Source organism: Oncorhynchus mykiss, chromosome 5 (genome assembly GCF_013265735.2).
Source record: "Oncorhynchus mykiss isolate Arlee chromosome 5, USDA_OmykA_1.1, whole genome shotgun sequence".
NCBI lineage: Eukaryota > Metazoa > Chordata > Actinopteri > Salmoniformes > Salmonidae > Oncorhynchus > Oncorhynchus mykiss.
Genome location: NC_048569.1, coordinates 84,225,331 through 84,238,364, shown reverse-complemented (window position 1 = coordinate 84,238,364; position 13,034 = coordinate 84,225,331). Strand labels below are relative to the sequence as shown.

The 13,034-nt window shown below is 42.3% G+C and overlaps 1 protein-coding gene and 1 long non-coding RNA gene across 2 annotated transcripts in view; one reads left to right on the top strand and one right to left on the bottom strand.

Moving 5' to 3' along the window:
• The first annotated feature begins 221 nt into the window (after positions 1-221).
• LOC110524696 lies at positions 222-2,680 on the top strand. The gene is made up of 3 exons (XR_002473634.2): positions 222-581; positions 2,006-2,113; positions 2,205-2,680. It is a non-coding gene; the product is annotated as an uncharacterized LOC110524696 (long non-coding RNA).
• Positions 2,681-2,789: 109 nt separating this feature from the next.
• The window catches only part of aldh9a1a.1 (aldehyde dehydrogenase 9 family, member A1a, tandem duplicate 1), a 29,278-nt gene continuing 19,033 nt past the window's right edge, over positions 2,790-13,034 (bottom strand). The window contains exons 8-12 of the mRNA XM_021604554.2: positions 10,433-10,621; positions 9,533-9,620; positions 4,027-4,168; positions 3,663-3,775; positions 2,790-3,307 (exon numbers count right to left, since the gene is read on the bottom strand). Of these exons, the coding sequence (XP_021460229.2) occupies positions 3,207-3,307; positions 3,663-3,775; positions 4,027-4,168; positions 9,533-9,620; positions 10,433-10,621 (633 nt within the window). The 3' untranslated portion in view covers positions 2,790-3,206. The remainder of the gene's footprint in view (positions 3,308-3,662; positions 3,776-4,026; positions 4,169-9,532; positions 9,621-10,432; positions 10,622-13,034) is intronic.

Sequence of the window (13,034 nt, the reverse complement as noted above, 5' to 3'; positions counted from 1 at the left end):
CTGATTACAATATTTTTACTGGTAATGTAACGAATTACAGTTACTGGGTTTATGTAATCCTTTACCAACCCTGGTTGTAGTAAACCTTTTGCAATCCCTTTATTTTTGCTTGCTAGATTTCTGCTGACTCACTACGAACTCAAACGAACGAAACCTCTCTATATCCACTACTCTCAAGTCCCAAAACTATTTTTTTCTGATTGTGGGCGGTGTTCGATGACGTCGCCCACTGTATGCGCTTTCAGTAGAAGTCAGAAGTAGGCCTATAATGAACGGTCCAGACAGTAGAAATCTGCATACATTACGGAGATGGTCAACCAGATTTGAACACAATCAGATCACAATGCGACTTTTATGCGTCTACACCCGTGTTTTCAATGCGATATTTGTATTCTGATGGCAGAAATCGCAAAAAAATTCAAGATTAGACACGACCTGAGCAGCGACAATCAAGCGAACAAGTTTTTCGCACTTGATCGTTTGAGATCCACACATCCATAATTAGTTGTTAAACACCACTCCTGATCCGGGAATCAGATTGGCTATTTGCACTTCAGGGAAACACTGTCACTACTGCTAAGGTAAACTGTCATTATCAGCATTCTCTTAATCTGTTAGAGTTTCTAGGCTATAGCCTACTTACTATTTGTGATGTAGAGTATCGCGAAAAGATATTCGCCGATATCGCAACCAAACTAGTCAATGCCATTTGGATTTCGGCCATGACCAGAGGTGAAAAAAAGATGTAATTTCGTCACATATGTTATTTAACTGTGCGATGTGCAATGTACACAAGCAGGCACGATGTTTTCATCGGACTGTCAAACAAACCACTTCAAAAAGTAGGCTACTTGTGCACATTCATCCACTTTCAAATAATTCCAGCATCGGAAACAGTGCACTGTGTACCCGCCATGATGATGGAAAGAGACGTCAATTAAAAAAACAAAAAGTATAGGAATAATGACAGATGGCAGCGTTTCGCTGCAGCAGATGAGGTTACGGAGCAGCGCGCTTTTGTGCTGTTCCCAAAGTGCACAAGTGACCCCCGTTCTGTTGTAAAATGGTCAACGCAACGAGGGGTTTATATCATTGATTAAACGTTCCATTCATAGACTGTTTTGTTCACGCAGCAGTAGATAGGCCTGTAGTGATAATGTAGACCTATTATTTATTTGATACGGACAAATGGCCCACATATCAACAGCTTGCCCAATGGATCTAGTCGCAAGTTCAGCCTGTAAAGCCTCTCCTGTACAATTTATATAGGCACAGCCTACACACACGCCGCTGAGTTACCCGATGGAGGCAACAGCCCAATGAACCACCTGGGTGTGAATGGTGGATCAATTGATCTAGGCTGTTGCCTAGTGGGAACAAAATAGCCTTTTCAGAAGGAGGCGAGATATACACTTTTCCAGATGTATCTTCATGACATTATCGGATCAAATATAGACTATTATATAGGTTTACCTGCTGACAGCGTAGCCTACCAGCAATACCATTTTCCCATTGGAATAAAGTTTAGATCAGCCCAGATATCGATGCTGGCTTGCAGTAACCTACTATTTTTTATTTAACTAGGTGGCGGCAGCGTAGCCTTGTGGTAAGAATGTTAAAATCCCCGAGCTGACAAGGTACAAATCTGTCATTATGCCCCTGAACAAGGCAGTTAACCCACTGTTCCTAGGCCGTCATTGAAAATAAGAATTTGTTCTTAACTGACTTGCCAGGTTAAATGAAGGTAAAATACATTTTAAAAGTCAGTTAAGAAAGAATAAATGCTTATTCACAATGACGGCCTAGGAACAGGGGCAGAACGACAGATTTTGACCTTGGCAACCCAGGGAGTAGATCAACCAACCTTTTGGTTACTGGCCCAACGTTATAACCACTAGGCTACCTGCGGGCCCTATTCGAACAAGTGTCATCTTTCCATACATGTTTAGGTCTAGTTAGGACTAATTGTTCGTGAATAAAACCCACTGTCTCCCGATCCATACAGGAATGCATCCTAGTCCATCTACTATCCAGCTTGTTCTCACCTCAGTGTCAGCAGTCTTGAACCGGGTGCGAGGATTCTGTGGCCATTATTGGAGACGTTACACCTCAGGTAAGTAGATGGTCAGCAGGCCAGCATTGGACAATTCTAGGATTTTTGACCCTTCAATTTGGCATTAATTTTGTTCTACATCTGTTTTCAGAAGAGTATACGTTATCTTGTCCAGTAAGAGAAACCCAACCAGCACCTCGCTCCAGCTCTGTGAGACCCTGGGTTTGGGATGTTCATCATGACCTGGCCCCGGCCTATGGGAATTCCAATGACCTGCACTGAAGAGAAAATGTGAAAGGCTCTTCTTTACTCGGTTTTCATTTTTGTTTATACCCCGTTCTCGGGGTATACTGGTAGATGATTGGTCTGTTTCAGCCAGATCCTGTTGAGCTCTTGCCAAATAAAACCTACATATAACTCATGAAACCAGGGTATGTACAGTAAGTCTTGTGTATAATAAATGATATTTAATGAAATGTTTGTCTGGCTAATATCTATGGGTTGGTGTCAGTAGGTCGTCTTAGCTGTAAAAGTCACAACCTACCTCTTTACCTCTGAAGTGTACGTGCATGGTAATCATTATTCCATCCAGCTTTTAACTTCACATCTTAGAATCTGTGGTGAGGTTGTACACATCCCCATGTGCTAGACTTCTGAATGGGGTAGTGGATTTAATATTGGTCCCACTCAGGCCAGTTAAGTACCATAGCTTATATGTGAATTATAATTCGTTGTGAGGTTTTTAAATGAATTTTATATTCTTAAGTATCAAACATCTGAAATGGAATACAATGTTTTGGGGGATAGGAAAACTGAGTATTACAAACTTTTATTCAAAATGTGAGAGATACATGTGCTAGAAAGTGACGGACCATGGGAAACGTTTGAACGCTTCTTCATATTCACTTTGGCTAGGATCACAGCTGAAATGGAAAGTATTACATGTATTGATCAAGTGGGGGAAGACTAGGCTTTTTAGCACTTGGTGACATCCTCATACTTAACACATTGTACAGACAAACCAGCCATGTTAGTTACTTGCTGTTATAAACTATCAATAACAATGCTACATTCCTCAGATACACAAATACACCAAACGTCTCAAGGACAGTAGCGTATAGGTCTTGGTTTTCCTTGGCACTTAATTGGTAAGTTAACAATTAAAGTAATCGTCCACGTCTCCCATCTCCACAACCACAGTCTTCAGCTGGGAGTAGTACTCGATGGTCACCTGGCCGTTCTCCCTGCCAAAACCTGCGGAGAAAGAGAAGAATTCAATGAGCACCACATAGAACACATCCATCTAATGAGGAATATGTAATGTCTTGTTTTCCCTATCCGCCCTGCATGTCTGCATGTCTGCATGTCTGCTCTCTTGCTTTCTATTTTTGTTGTTATTCTTTTGTTGCAAAAGTGCTGTATGGTAACAAAATCTGATTATTATTGCTTCATTTCATATTACTGTTATGGCATTGTTACAACATCAGATCTGCTGACATATTCGAACCAATAATATGTGACAAGTGTCTCTCTTTTCCTATGGGTATCGTAAGTAGGGTCCTGACAAACATTAATTACATTGAATGGATTATCATCATTATCATCATACCAGACTGCTTGTACCCTCCGAAGGGCACCTCTACAGGGCTGATGTTGTAGTTGTTGATGAAGCAGGTTCCAGCCTGCAGGTTCTCAGCCACCCGGTGGGCCCGGGATATATCCCTACAGGGAGAAGAGAACAGGAAGAGAGACTCAGTGTACTAGACAAGTTAGTGATTCGAAGTCGCAATCACAATTCCCACTATTCCTTGCATCTTATTTCCTAACCTCCTCAACCTAATTGGAGGAAAAAGTCCAATGCCCCTCCCATCAGACCTTATCCAATACATTTTGAGGAGCCAAGGAGAGAGGCTGCAAGGAATCGAGGAAAGATTATTGTAGAAGGGTAAATGTGTATGGGTCTGGTACTGTACCTGGTAAAGACTCCAGAGGCCAGGCCAAATGTAGTGTTGTTGGCCCTCTTCAGCACTTCCTCTTCTGTGTCAAAGGGCATCACTGACATTACAGGCCCAAAGATCTCCTCCTTCACACACGTCATGTCGTCAGTGCAGTTGTCTGTGTTGGAATACATGGATGTGGAGTTACATATAAAGTTAGATACAAAATGGGGAGTTCCAGTCATAGCTCCAAATATAGACTGGACAGTCACTACCAGAGCTCCTTGCTCTCCACGTCCTTTCCAACTGCTCCACGAAAAACCGCTCCAAATTCACTCCATTCATTAAAAATCACAATTTAACCAACACCTATCTATTTTTGTGACTGCCTTGACCTAACTTTTGGTTTTGAAGTATTGAAACCAAACCATATGATTTGAATGAAAATTTGAATAAACATGACTTTAAGAAGCACTCATGGCCTCCAGAATGGCGCAGCGGTCCAAGGCACTGCATCGCAGTGCTATAGGCATTACTACAGACCCGGGTTTGCTCATGGTCGCAACTGGGAGACCCATGAGGCGGCGCACAATTGGCCCAGCGTTGTCCTGGTTAGGGGAGGGTTTGGCTGGCCGGGATGTCCTTGACCCATCATGCTCTAGCAACTCCTTGTGGCGGGATGGGTGCATGGACGCTGACTTCGGGCAACAGTTGTATGGTATTTCCTCCAAGACATTGGTGTGGCTGGCCTCCGGGTTAAGTGTGTCAAGACGCCGTGCAGCTTGGCAGGTTCGTGTTTCGGAGGACGCATGGCTCTCGACCTTCACCTCTCCTGAGTCTGTACGGGAGTTGCAGCGATGGGACAAGACTAACTACCAATTGGATGTCACAAAATTGGGGAGAAAAACATAAAAATAAAATGCTCATCATTTCAAATAGTATGTGCATGTGAGCACAGGGGTGCAGAGCATGCCCAATTTGACTGGAGCGCGGTGCATCCTTTTTGCCCCGGACGATTGCTCACGTTTTCTAAATGTTCTCCAATAGCCCGTCACTGAAATTCACACTTCTAAGTAGAGCACATTGACTTTAACTTCACACTGTTCAGCGTATAATAGCAGACCGCATAGAATTGCTGCTTTGCTAATATTTGCAAAGGTCTACCTGTGATTTGGCTGGAGGAATGGGAGGAAGGAATATACATCAGTGGAGGCTGCTTAAAGGAGGACAGCTCATAATAATGTCTTGCGTCGCAAATGGAATGGCATCAAACACACCATTTCACTCTAGCCATTACCACGAGCCCATCCTCTCCAATTAAGGTGCCACCAATCTCCTGCAGTTGCATGCATAATGATCTACATGCTATTGTGTCAGTATGAGGACAACACTGCATAATGATCTGCATGTTATTGTGTCAGTCAGGGGAAAACACTGCATAATGATCTGCATGTCATTGTGTCAGTATGAGGACAACACTGCATAATGATCTGCATGTTATTGTGTCAGTCAGGAGAAAACACTGCATAATGATCTGCATGTTATTGTGTCAGTCAGGAGAAAACACTGCATAATGATCTGCATGTTATTGTGTCAGTCAGGAGAAAACACTGCATAATGATCTGCATGTTATTGTGTCAGTCAGGAGAAAACACGGCATAATGATCTGCATGTTATTGTGTCAGTATGAGGACAACACTGCATAATGATCTGCATGTTATTGTGTCAGTCAGGGGAAAACACTGCATAATGATCTGCATGTCATTGTGTCAGTCAGGAGAAAACACTGCATAATGATCTGCATGTTATTGTGTCAGTCAGGAGAAAACACTGCATAATGATCTGCATGTTATTGTGTCAGTCAGGAGAAAACACTGCATAATGATCTGCATGTTATTGTGTCAGTCAGGAGAAAACACTGCATAATGATCTGCATGTTATTGTGTCAGTCAGGAGAAAACACTGCATAATGATCTGCATGTCATTGTGTCAGTCAGGAGAAAACACTGCATAATGATCTGCATGTCATTGTGTCAGTCAGGAGAAAACACGGCATAATGATCTGCATGTTATTGTGTCAGTCAGGAGAAAACACTGCATAATGATCTGCATGTTATTGTGTCAGTCAGGAGAAAACACTGCATAATGATCTGCATGTTATTGTGTCAGTCAGGAGAAAACACTGCATAATGATCTGCATGTTATTGTGTCAGTCAGGAGAAAACACTGCATAATGATCTGCATGTCATTGTGTCAGTCAGGAGAAAACACTGCATAATGATCTGCATGTCATTGTGTCAGTAAGGGGAAAACACTGCATAATGATCTGCATGTTATTGTGTCAGTCAGGAGAAAACACTGCATAATGATCTGCATGTTGTGTCAGTATGAGGACAACACTGCATAATGATCTGCATGTCATTGTGTCAGTATGAGGACAACACTGCATAATGATCTGCATGTCATTGTGTCAGTCAGGAGAAAACACTGCATAATGATCTGCATGTTATTGTGTCAGTCAGGAGAAAACACTGCATAATGATCTGCATGTTGTGTCAGTATGAGGACAACACTGCATAATGATCTGCATGTTATTGTGTCAGTCAGGAGAAAACACGGCATAATGATCTGCATGTTATTGTGTCAGTATGAGGACAACACTGCATAATGATCTGCATGTTATTGTGTCAGTCAGGAGAAAACACGGCATAATGATCTGCATGTTATTGTGTCAGTATGAGGACAACACTGCATAATGATCTGCATGTTATTGTGTCAGTATGAGGACAACACTGCATAATGATCTGCATGTCATTGTGTCAGTCAGGAGAAAACACGGCATAATGATCTGCATGTTATTGTGTCAGTCAGGAGAAAACACTGCATAATAATCTGCATGTTATTGTGTCAGTCAGGAGAAAACACTGCATAATGATCTGCATGTTATTGTGTCAGTCAGGAGAAAACACTGCATAATGATCTGCTTGTCACTGTGTCAGTAAGGGGAACACACTGCATAATGATCTGCTTGTCATTGTGTCAGTAAGGGGAAAACACTGCATAATGATCTGCATGTTATTGTGTCAGTCAGGAGAAAACACTGCATAATGATCTGCATGTTATTGTGTCAGTATGAGGACAACACTGCATAATGATCTGCATGTCATTGTGTCAGTCAGGAGAAAACACTGCATAATGATCTGCATGTTATTGTGTCAGTATGAGGACAGCACTGCATAATGATCTGCATGTTATTGTGTCAGTATGAGGACAACACTGCATAATGATCTGCATGTTATTGTGTCAGTATGAGGACAGCACTGCATAATGATCTGCATGTTATTGTGTCAGTATGAGGACAGCACTGCATAATGATCTGCATTTCATTGTGTCAGTATGAGGACAACACTGCATAATGATCTGCATGTTATTGTGTCAGTATGAGGACAGCACTGCATAATGATCTGCATGTTATTGTGTCAGTATGAGGACAACACTGCATAATGATCTGCATCTTATTGTGTCAGTCAGGAGAAAACACTGCATGTTATTGTGTCAGTATGAGGACAGCACTGCATAATGATCTGCATATTATTGTGTCAGTCAGGAGAAAACACTGCATAATGATATGCATGTTATTGTGTCAGTATGAGGACAACACTGCATAATGATCTGCATGTTATTGTGTCAGTCAGGAGAAAACACTGCATAATGATCTGCATGTTATTGTGTCAGTCAGGAGAAAACACTGCATAATGATCTGCATGTTATTGTGTCAGTCAGGAGAAAACACTGCATAATGATCTGCATGTTATTGTGTCAGTCAGGAGAAAACACTGCATAATGATCTGCATGTTATTGTGTCAGTCAGGAGAAAACACTGCATAATGATCTGCATGTTATTGTGTCAGTCAGGAGAAAACACTGCATAATGATCTGCATGTCATTGTGTCAGTCAGGAGAAAACACGGCATAATGATCTGCATGTTATTGTGTCAGTCAGGAGAAAACACTGCATAATGATCTGCATGTTATTGTGTCAGTCAGGAGAAAACACTGCATAATGATCTGCATGTTATTGTGTCAGTATGAGGACAACACTGCATAATGATCTGCATGTTATTGTGTCAGTCAGGAGAAAACACTGCATAATGATCTGCATGTTGTGTCAGTATGAGGACAACACTGCATAATGATCTGCATGTCATTGTGTCAGTCAGGAGAAAACACTGCATGAAACCTTTACTAATTCAGTTAACACACACACACACACACACACACACACACACACACACCTTTAAAAACGTTAGGCACCAAACAGATTAAGGAGCACCAGAAATAAATAGATTTTGATATAGTTTAGGCTTACATTAGGCCTATATGAATCCTACCTTTGAAGCACATCTCATGAGTAGCAGACCCTTTTCCTTTCTTCCTGTGCCAATCAAATTAGCCTAAACCTACTGTCAAGTTACCAGGCTGTTAGCTAGCTATCATGACTAAACGTTGTTAGTTATCAAACCAATAAATTAGAGACCCAGGATTAGTTTAAAATGGCTCGCTAAATGGTTTGTGAAATTATATAAAAAATGGGCACGAATCCGGATAGAAAGAAAAGGAATCTCCGGTAATAGGGGTCATATTCTTTAACAGTTTAGACTGGAGACAAAAGCTGCAAGCATGCCTGTTATGAAACGGTGCTCAATTTCCCTCCCGGACAATCAGCGGCTACATGACAGGGAACTTGCAAAGTCTACGCAGACTGGTCTGTGCTCTCCGTTATAACTGGCGAGGAAATTATACAATGTATCAACACTGCTGCTTTGCACAGTGCTCCAATGTAACAAATGTACAAATCTAACAGCAGAAGACTCATCAGGGTCTGGGTCTGCATCCCCGCTCGCCATCACGGTTAAATGATAAAATGTTTTTAAAGGACAGAGAAATAGACAAGTGTGAAGAGCGTACGGAGAGAAGCAGATGAGTGAGGGCTGGTAATGAGTTGGTTGGCTGATTACAGCTGGATATTATTGGACCTGTGCATACAAAAGACTAATGGCTGTTGCTTAAATTCAACTGAATTTATAAACAATACTGACTTTAATAAACATTTTGTAACAGGCGTCCTTACGAAAAAAAGACTGCAGTATTACTACAGTATGCTGAAAATACTGCATCCAAAATGCATTTTTTTTTTACTGAAGTTACTCTGCAGAACACTGCCGTTACTCTGCAGCACACTGCCATTATTCTGCAGCACACTGCCATTATTCTGCAATCGGTGCATCCAAAATAACAGTCAACTGCCGTTACTGCACTTTTAGAACAGCAAACCTTTTTTGTAAGGACGCCAGCAGTTTCTTTAGATCAGTAGGGCTGAAAGTAAGTAGTATCATATGAAACGGTACTGCAGTATTCTAAAATATTGGCATCATAAGTATCATGATGTTTTGGTACCATGACATTACTGCAGTCCCGGTATACCATGCAACAGTGTTATGGAGCATGACAATTGGTGTAATTACGATTTAACAAGACTCACCCAGGACACAGGGAGACATGTAGTAACCTCCCTTCAGTTTGGGTTCAATCGGGGTAAAGGCTTCCCCTCCACAGAGAACCATTGCTCCCTAAAGGAAAACAGATTTGTATTAGACAAAGGCTGACAAAAGAAAAATGACATTGCAGATCACAACATGATGATTTGGGTTAGGTACAAAATCCAGACAAATAGTAGACTGAAGGATGGGGTAGACATTATTCTAAGGTACCCACTGTCCTGAAGGAGGCAGATGTTCAAACATCGGGGCTGTGTTCAGTAAGAAGAAAACATTGTGACACGGTAAGGGGCTACCAGAACTTCTCTACGTTGTCTAAGCTGTCTAAACTGGACATTGCACTGCATTTAGTTACAGTGTACTGTGGCATACAGCAGGTCAGCCACCAGGGGAGACTCGTCGAAGCCTGGTAACAGATGGAGTATACATCACGAGGCAATGGCTCCATCTGCTGGACGTGCCAGGTCTCGACAGGTTCTCCGGCCAGGACTAATTGGGGATGATTGGTAGCTGGTGAGTAATCAAGAGCTGATTGCTCACCAGCTGTGCAAGGCCCATAAAGCTGCCAGAAGGGCAGCACACAGGGAGAGGGGGGAAGAAAGGACTCCCATGTTCTTGTGGACGGTTTCAGAGGTAACAAGAGGGAGTTCAGTTTTGTGCCCGACAGGATACAGCCAGACCCGGAACCCCGAAGACGGTATCCCGGAGGGAGTCTCATAGGCAAAACCTATCCTTTTTGATCTATTATTTAAATAAACACCCTTGAAACTGAGCTAATCCTTCACTGTCCGTGTCTGATCTGGGTACAAGTCTTGACCAAACCCCCTGGTCTGCCACAGTACGCTACTGAACACGATCCAGGTTGCACATTCATTTACTGATACCTCTTTTTTGGCCTGGCTGATGAAGCCCAGCACCTTGTCCAGGTGTTGCCTAGTGATCAGGGCTCCCATGCGGGTGTTCTCCAGGAGAGGGTCCCCTATTCGGATGGCCTTGGTCCTCTTAACCACCTCCTCCAGGAACACAGGCATGATCTCCCTCTGCACGTACACCCGCGTCCCGTTACAGCACACCTAAACAGGGGAGACCATAGGTAGGCGGTTGGTCAAGAAAGTTGCATGTCAACATGATAGTAAGTCAATAGAGTTCAACTCAATAGAAACCAAGAGTGGAAGAAGATACATGTATCACAAGTTCAAAGGGTTAGGAAAGCCAAGCTTCACATATGCTTAAATCAAGGGCAGAAAAAATATCACATTTTATTTGTCACATAACATCAGCTAAACATGTGTATTGCAGGTGTAGCGAAATGCTTGTTTCCAGCTCAGACAGTGCAGTAATATCTAACAATTTCACAATACACACAAACCTAAAAGTTAGATGGAATTAAGGAATATATAAATATTAGGATGAGCAACGTCGAAATGGCATAGACTAAAATACAGTAGAATAGATTACAGAATATACATATGAGAGTAAAGCAAAAATGTAAACAATAATAATGGAACACTAGTCACTTTCATAAAGTGACCAGTGATTTCAAGTCTATGTATATAGGGCAGCAGCCTCTAAGGTACAGGATTACGTAACTGGGTGGAAGCCACCTAGTGATGGCTATTTAACAGTCTGATGGCCTCGAGATCGAAGCTGTTTTTCAGTCTCTCGGTCCCAGCTTTGATGCACCTGTACTGACCTTGGCTTCTGGATGGTAGCAGGGTGAACAGGCAGTGGCTCGGGTGGTTGTTGTCCTTGATTATCTTTTTGGCCTTCCTGTGACATCGGGTGCTGTGGGTGTCCTGGAGGGCAGGTAGTTTGTCCCTGGTGATGCGTTGGACAGACCACACCACCCTCTAGAGAGCCCTGCAGTTGCGGGCGGTGCAGTTGCCATACCAGGCGATGATACAGCTCGACAGGATGCTCTCAATTGTGCATCTCTAAGAGTGTGTGAGGGTTTTAGGTGCCAAACCAAATGTCTTTCTTCAGCCTCCTGAGGTTGAAGAGGCACTGTTGTGCCTTCTTCACCACACTGTCTGTGTAGGTGGACCATTTCAGATAGTCAGTGACGTGTACTTGAAGCTTTCTACCTGCTCCACCGCGGTCCCGTCGATGTGGATAGGGGCATGCTCCCTCGGCTGTTTCCTGAAGTCCATGATTAGCTCCTTTCTTTTGTTGACATTGAGCAGGTTATCTTCCTGGCACCACACTCCCAGGGCCCTCACCTTCTCCCTGTAGGCTGTCTCGTCATTGTTGGTAATCAGGCCTACTACTGTTGTGTCATCTGCAAACTTGATGATTGAGTTGGAGGTGTGTGTGCCCACGCAGTCATGGGTGAACAGGGAGTACAGGAGGGGCCTGAGCACGCATCCTTGTGGGGCCCGTGTTGAGGATCAGCGAAGTGGAGGTGTTGTTTCCTACCTTCACCACCTGGGGACAGCCTGTCAGGAATTCCAGGACCCATTTGCACAGGGCGGGGTTCAGACCCGGGGCCCCGATCTTAATGATGAGCTTGGAGGGTACTATGGTGTTGAATGCTGAGCTATAGTCAATAAACAGCATTCTTGTCCAATATCCATGCATAGAGAAGGTAATACAGTACTCCTGTACATACTACATCATGGATGGGCAACTGGCAGCCCGTGGCATCAATTAAAAATGCTTTTGGAACTCAGTGTTGAGAGTTAGAATAGTAGAATACTCATCGTTCAATTTAGATTTGTGGTTGTGCATTGGTTTCTCATTATGTCAGTCACTAACCACGATTCCATCCAAAGTTAACGCAAGTAAAGTCACTGTATAAAAAGAAAATCATGACACTAGTCATGGAAACAGGTAGTTTCGGTACAATTTTATAAATGCAGACAGATAATATGTTAGCGCAATCTTTTTGTGTTGTTAAAATTAATATGTGCAAATATTGATATAATAAGTATTATATCGAAGTAAACTTGGAGTCACGCAAAGATATGGTGTGTGGTCCTCCCACTATGACTCAGGAAACCATGCAGTTTATTAGGCTACAGATGAGAAGTTATTTTTATTTTATTTAATTAAAAATAATAATAAATATATATATATATATATATATATATATATATATATATATATATATATATATATATATATATATATATATATATATATATATATATATATATATACCTAGTAAATTATATATATATATATATATATATATATATAAATAATTTACTAGGCAAGTCAGTTAAGAACAAATATTTATTTACAATAACGGCCTACTCCGGCCAAACCCTAACGACGCTGGGCCAATTGCGCGTCACCCTACAAGACTCCCAATCACAGTCGGGTGGAATCGAACCAGGATCTGTAGTGACGCCTCTAGCACTGAGATGCAGTGCCTTAGACCGCTGTGCCACTCGGGAGATCCCAGTTATGAACTCCACAGTGACCTTGGTCCTTTCCAATAAATATTGAGGGTATTATTCTGGTGACATGATGATTGACTGCGGT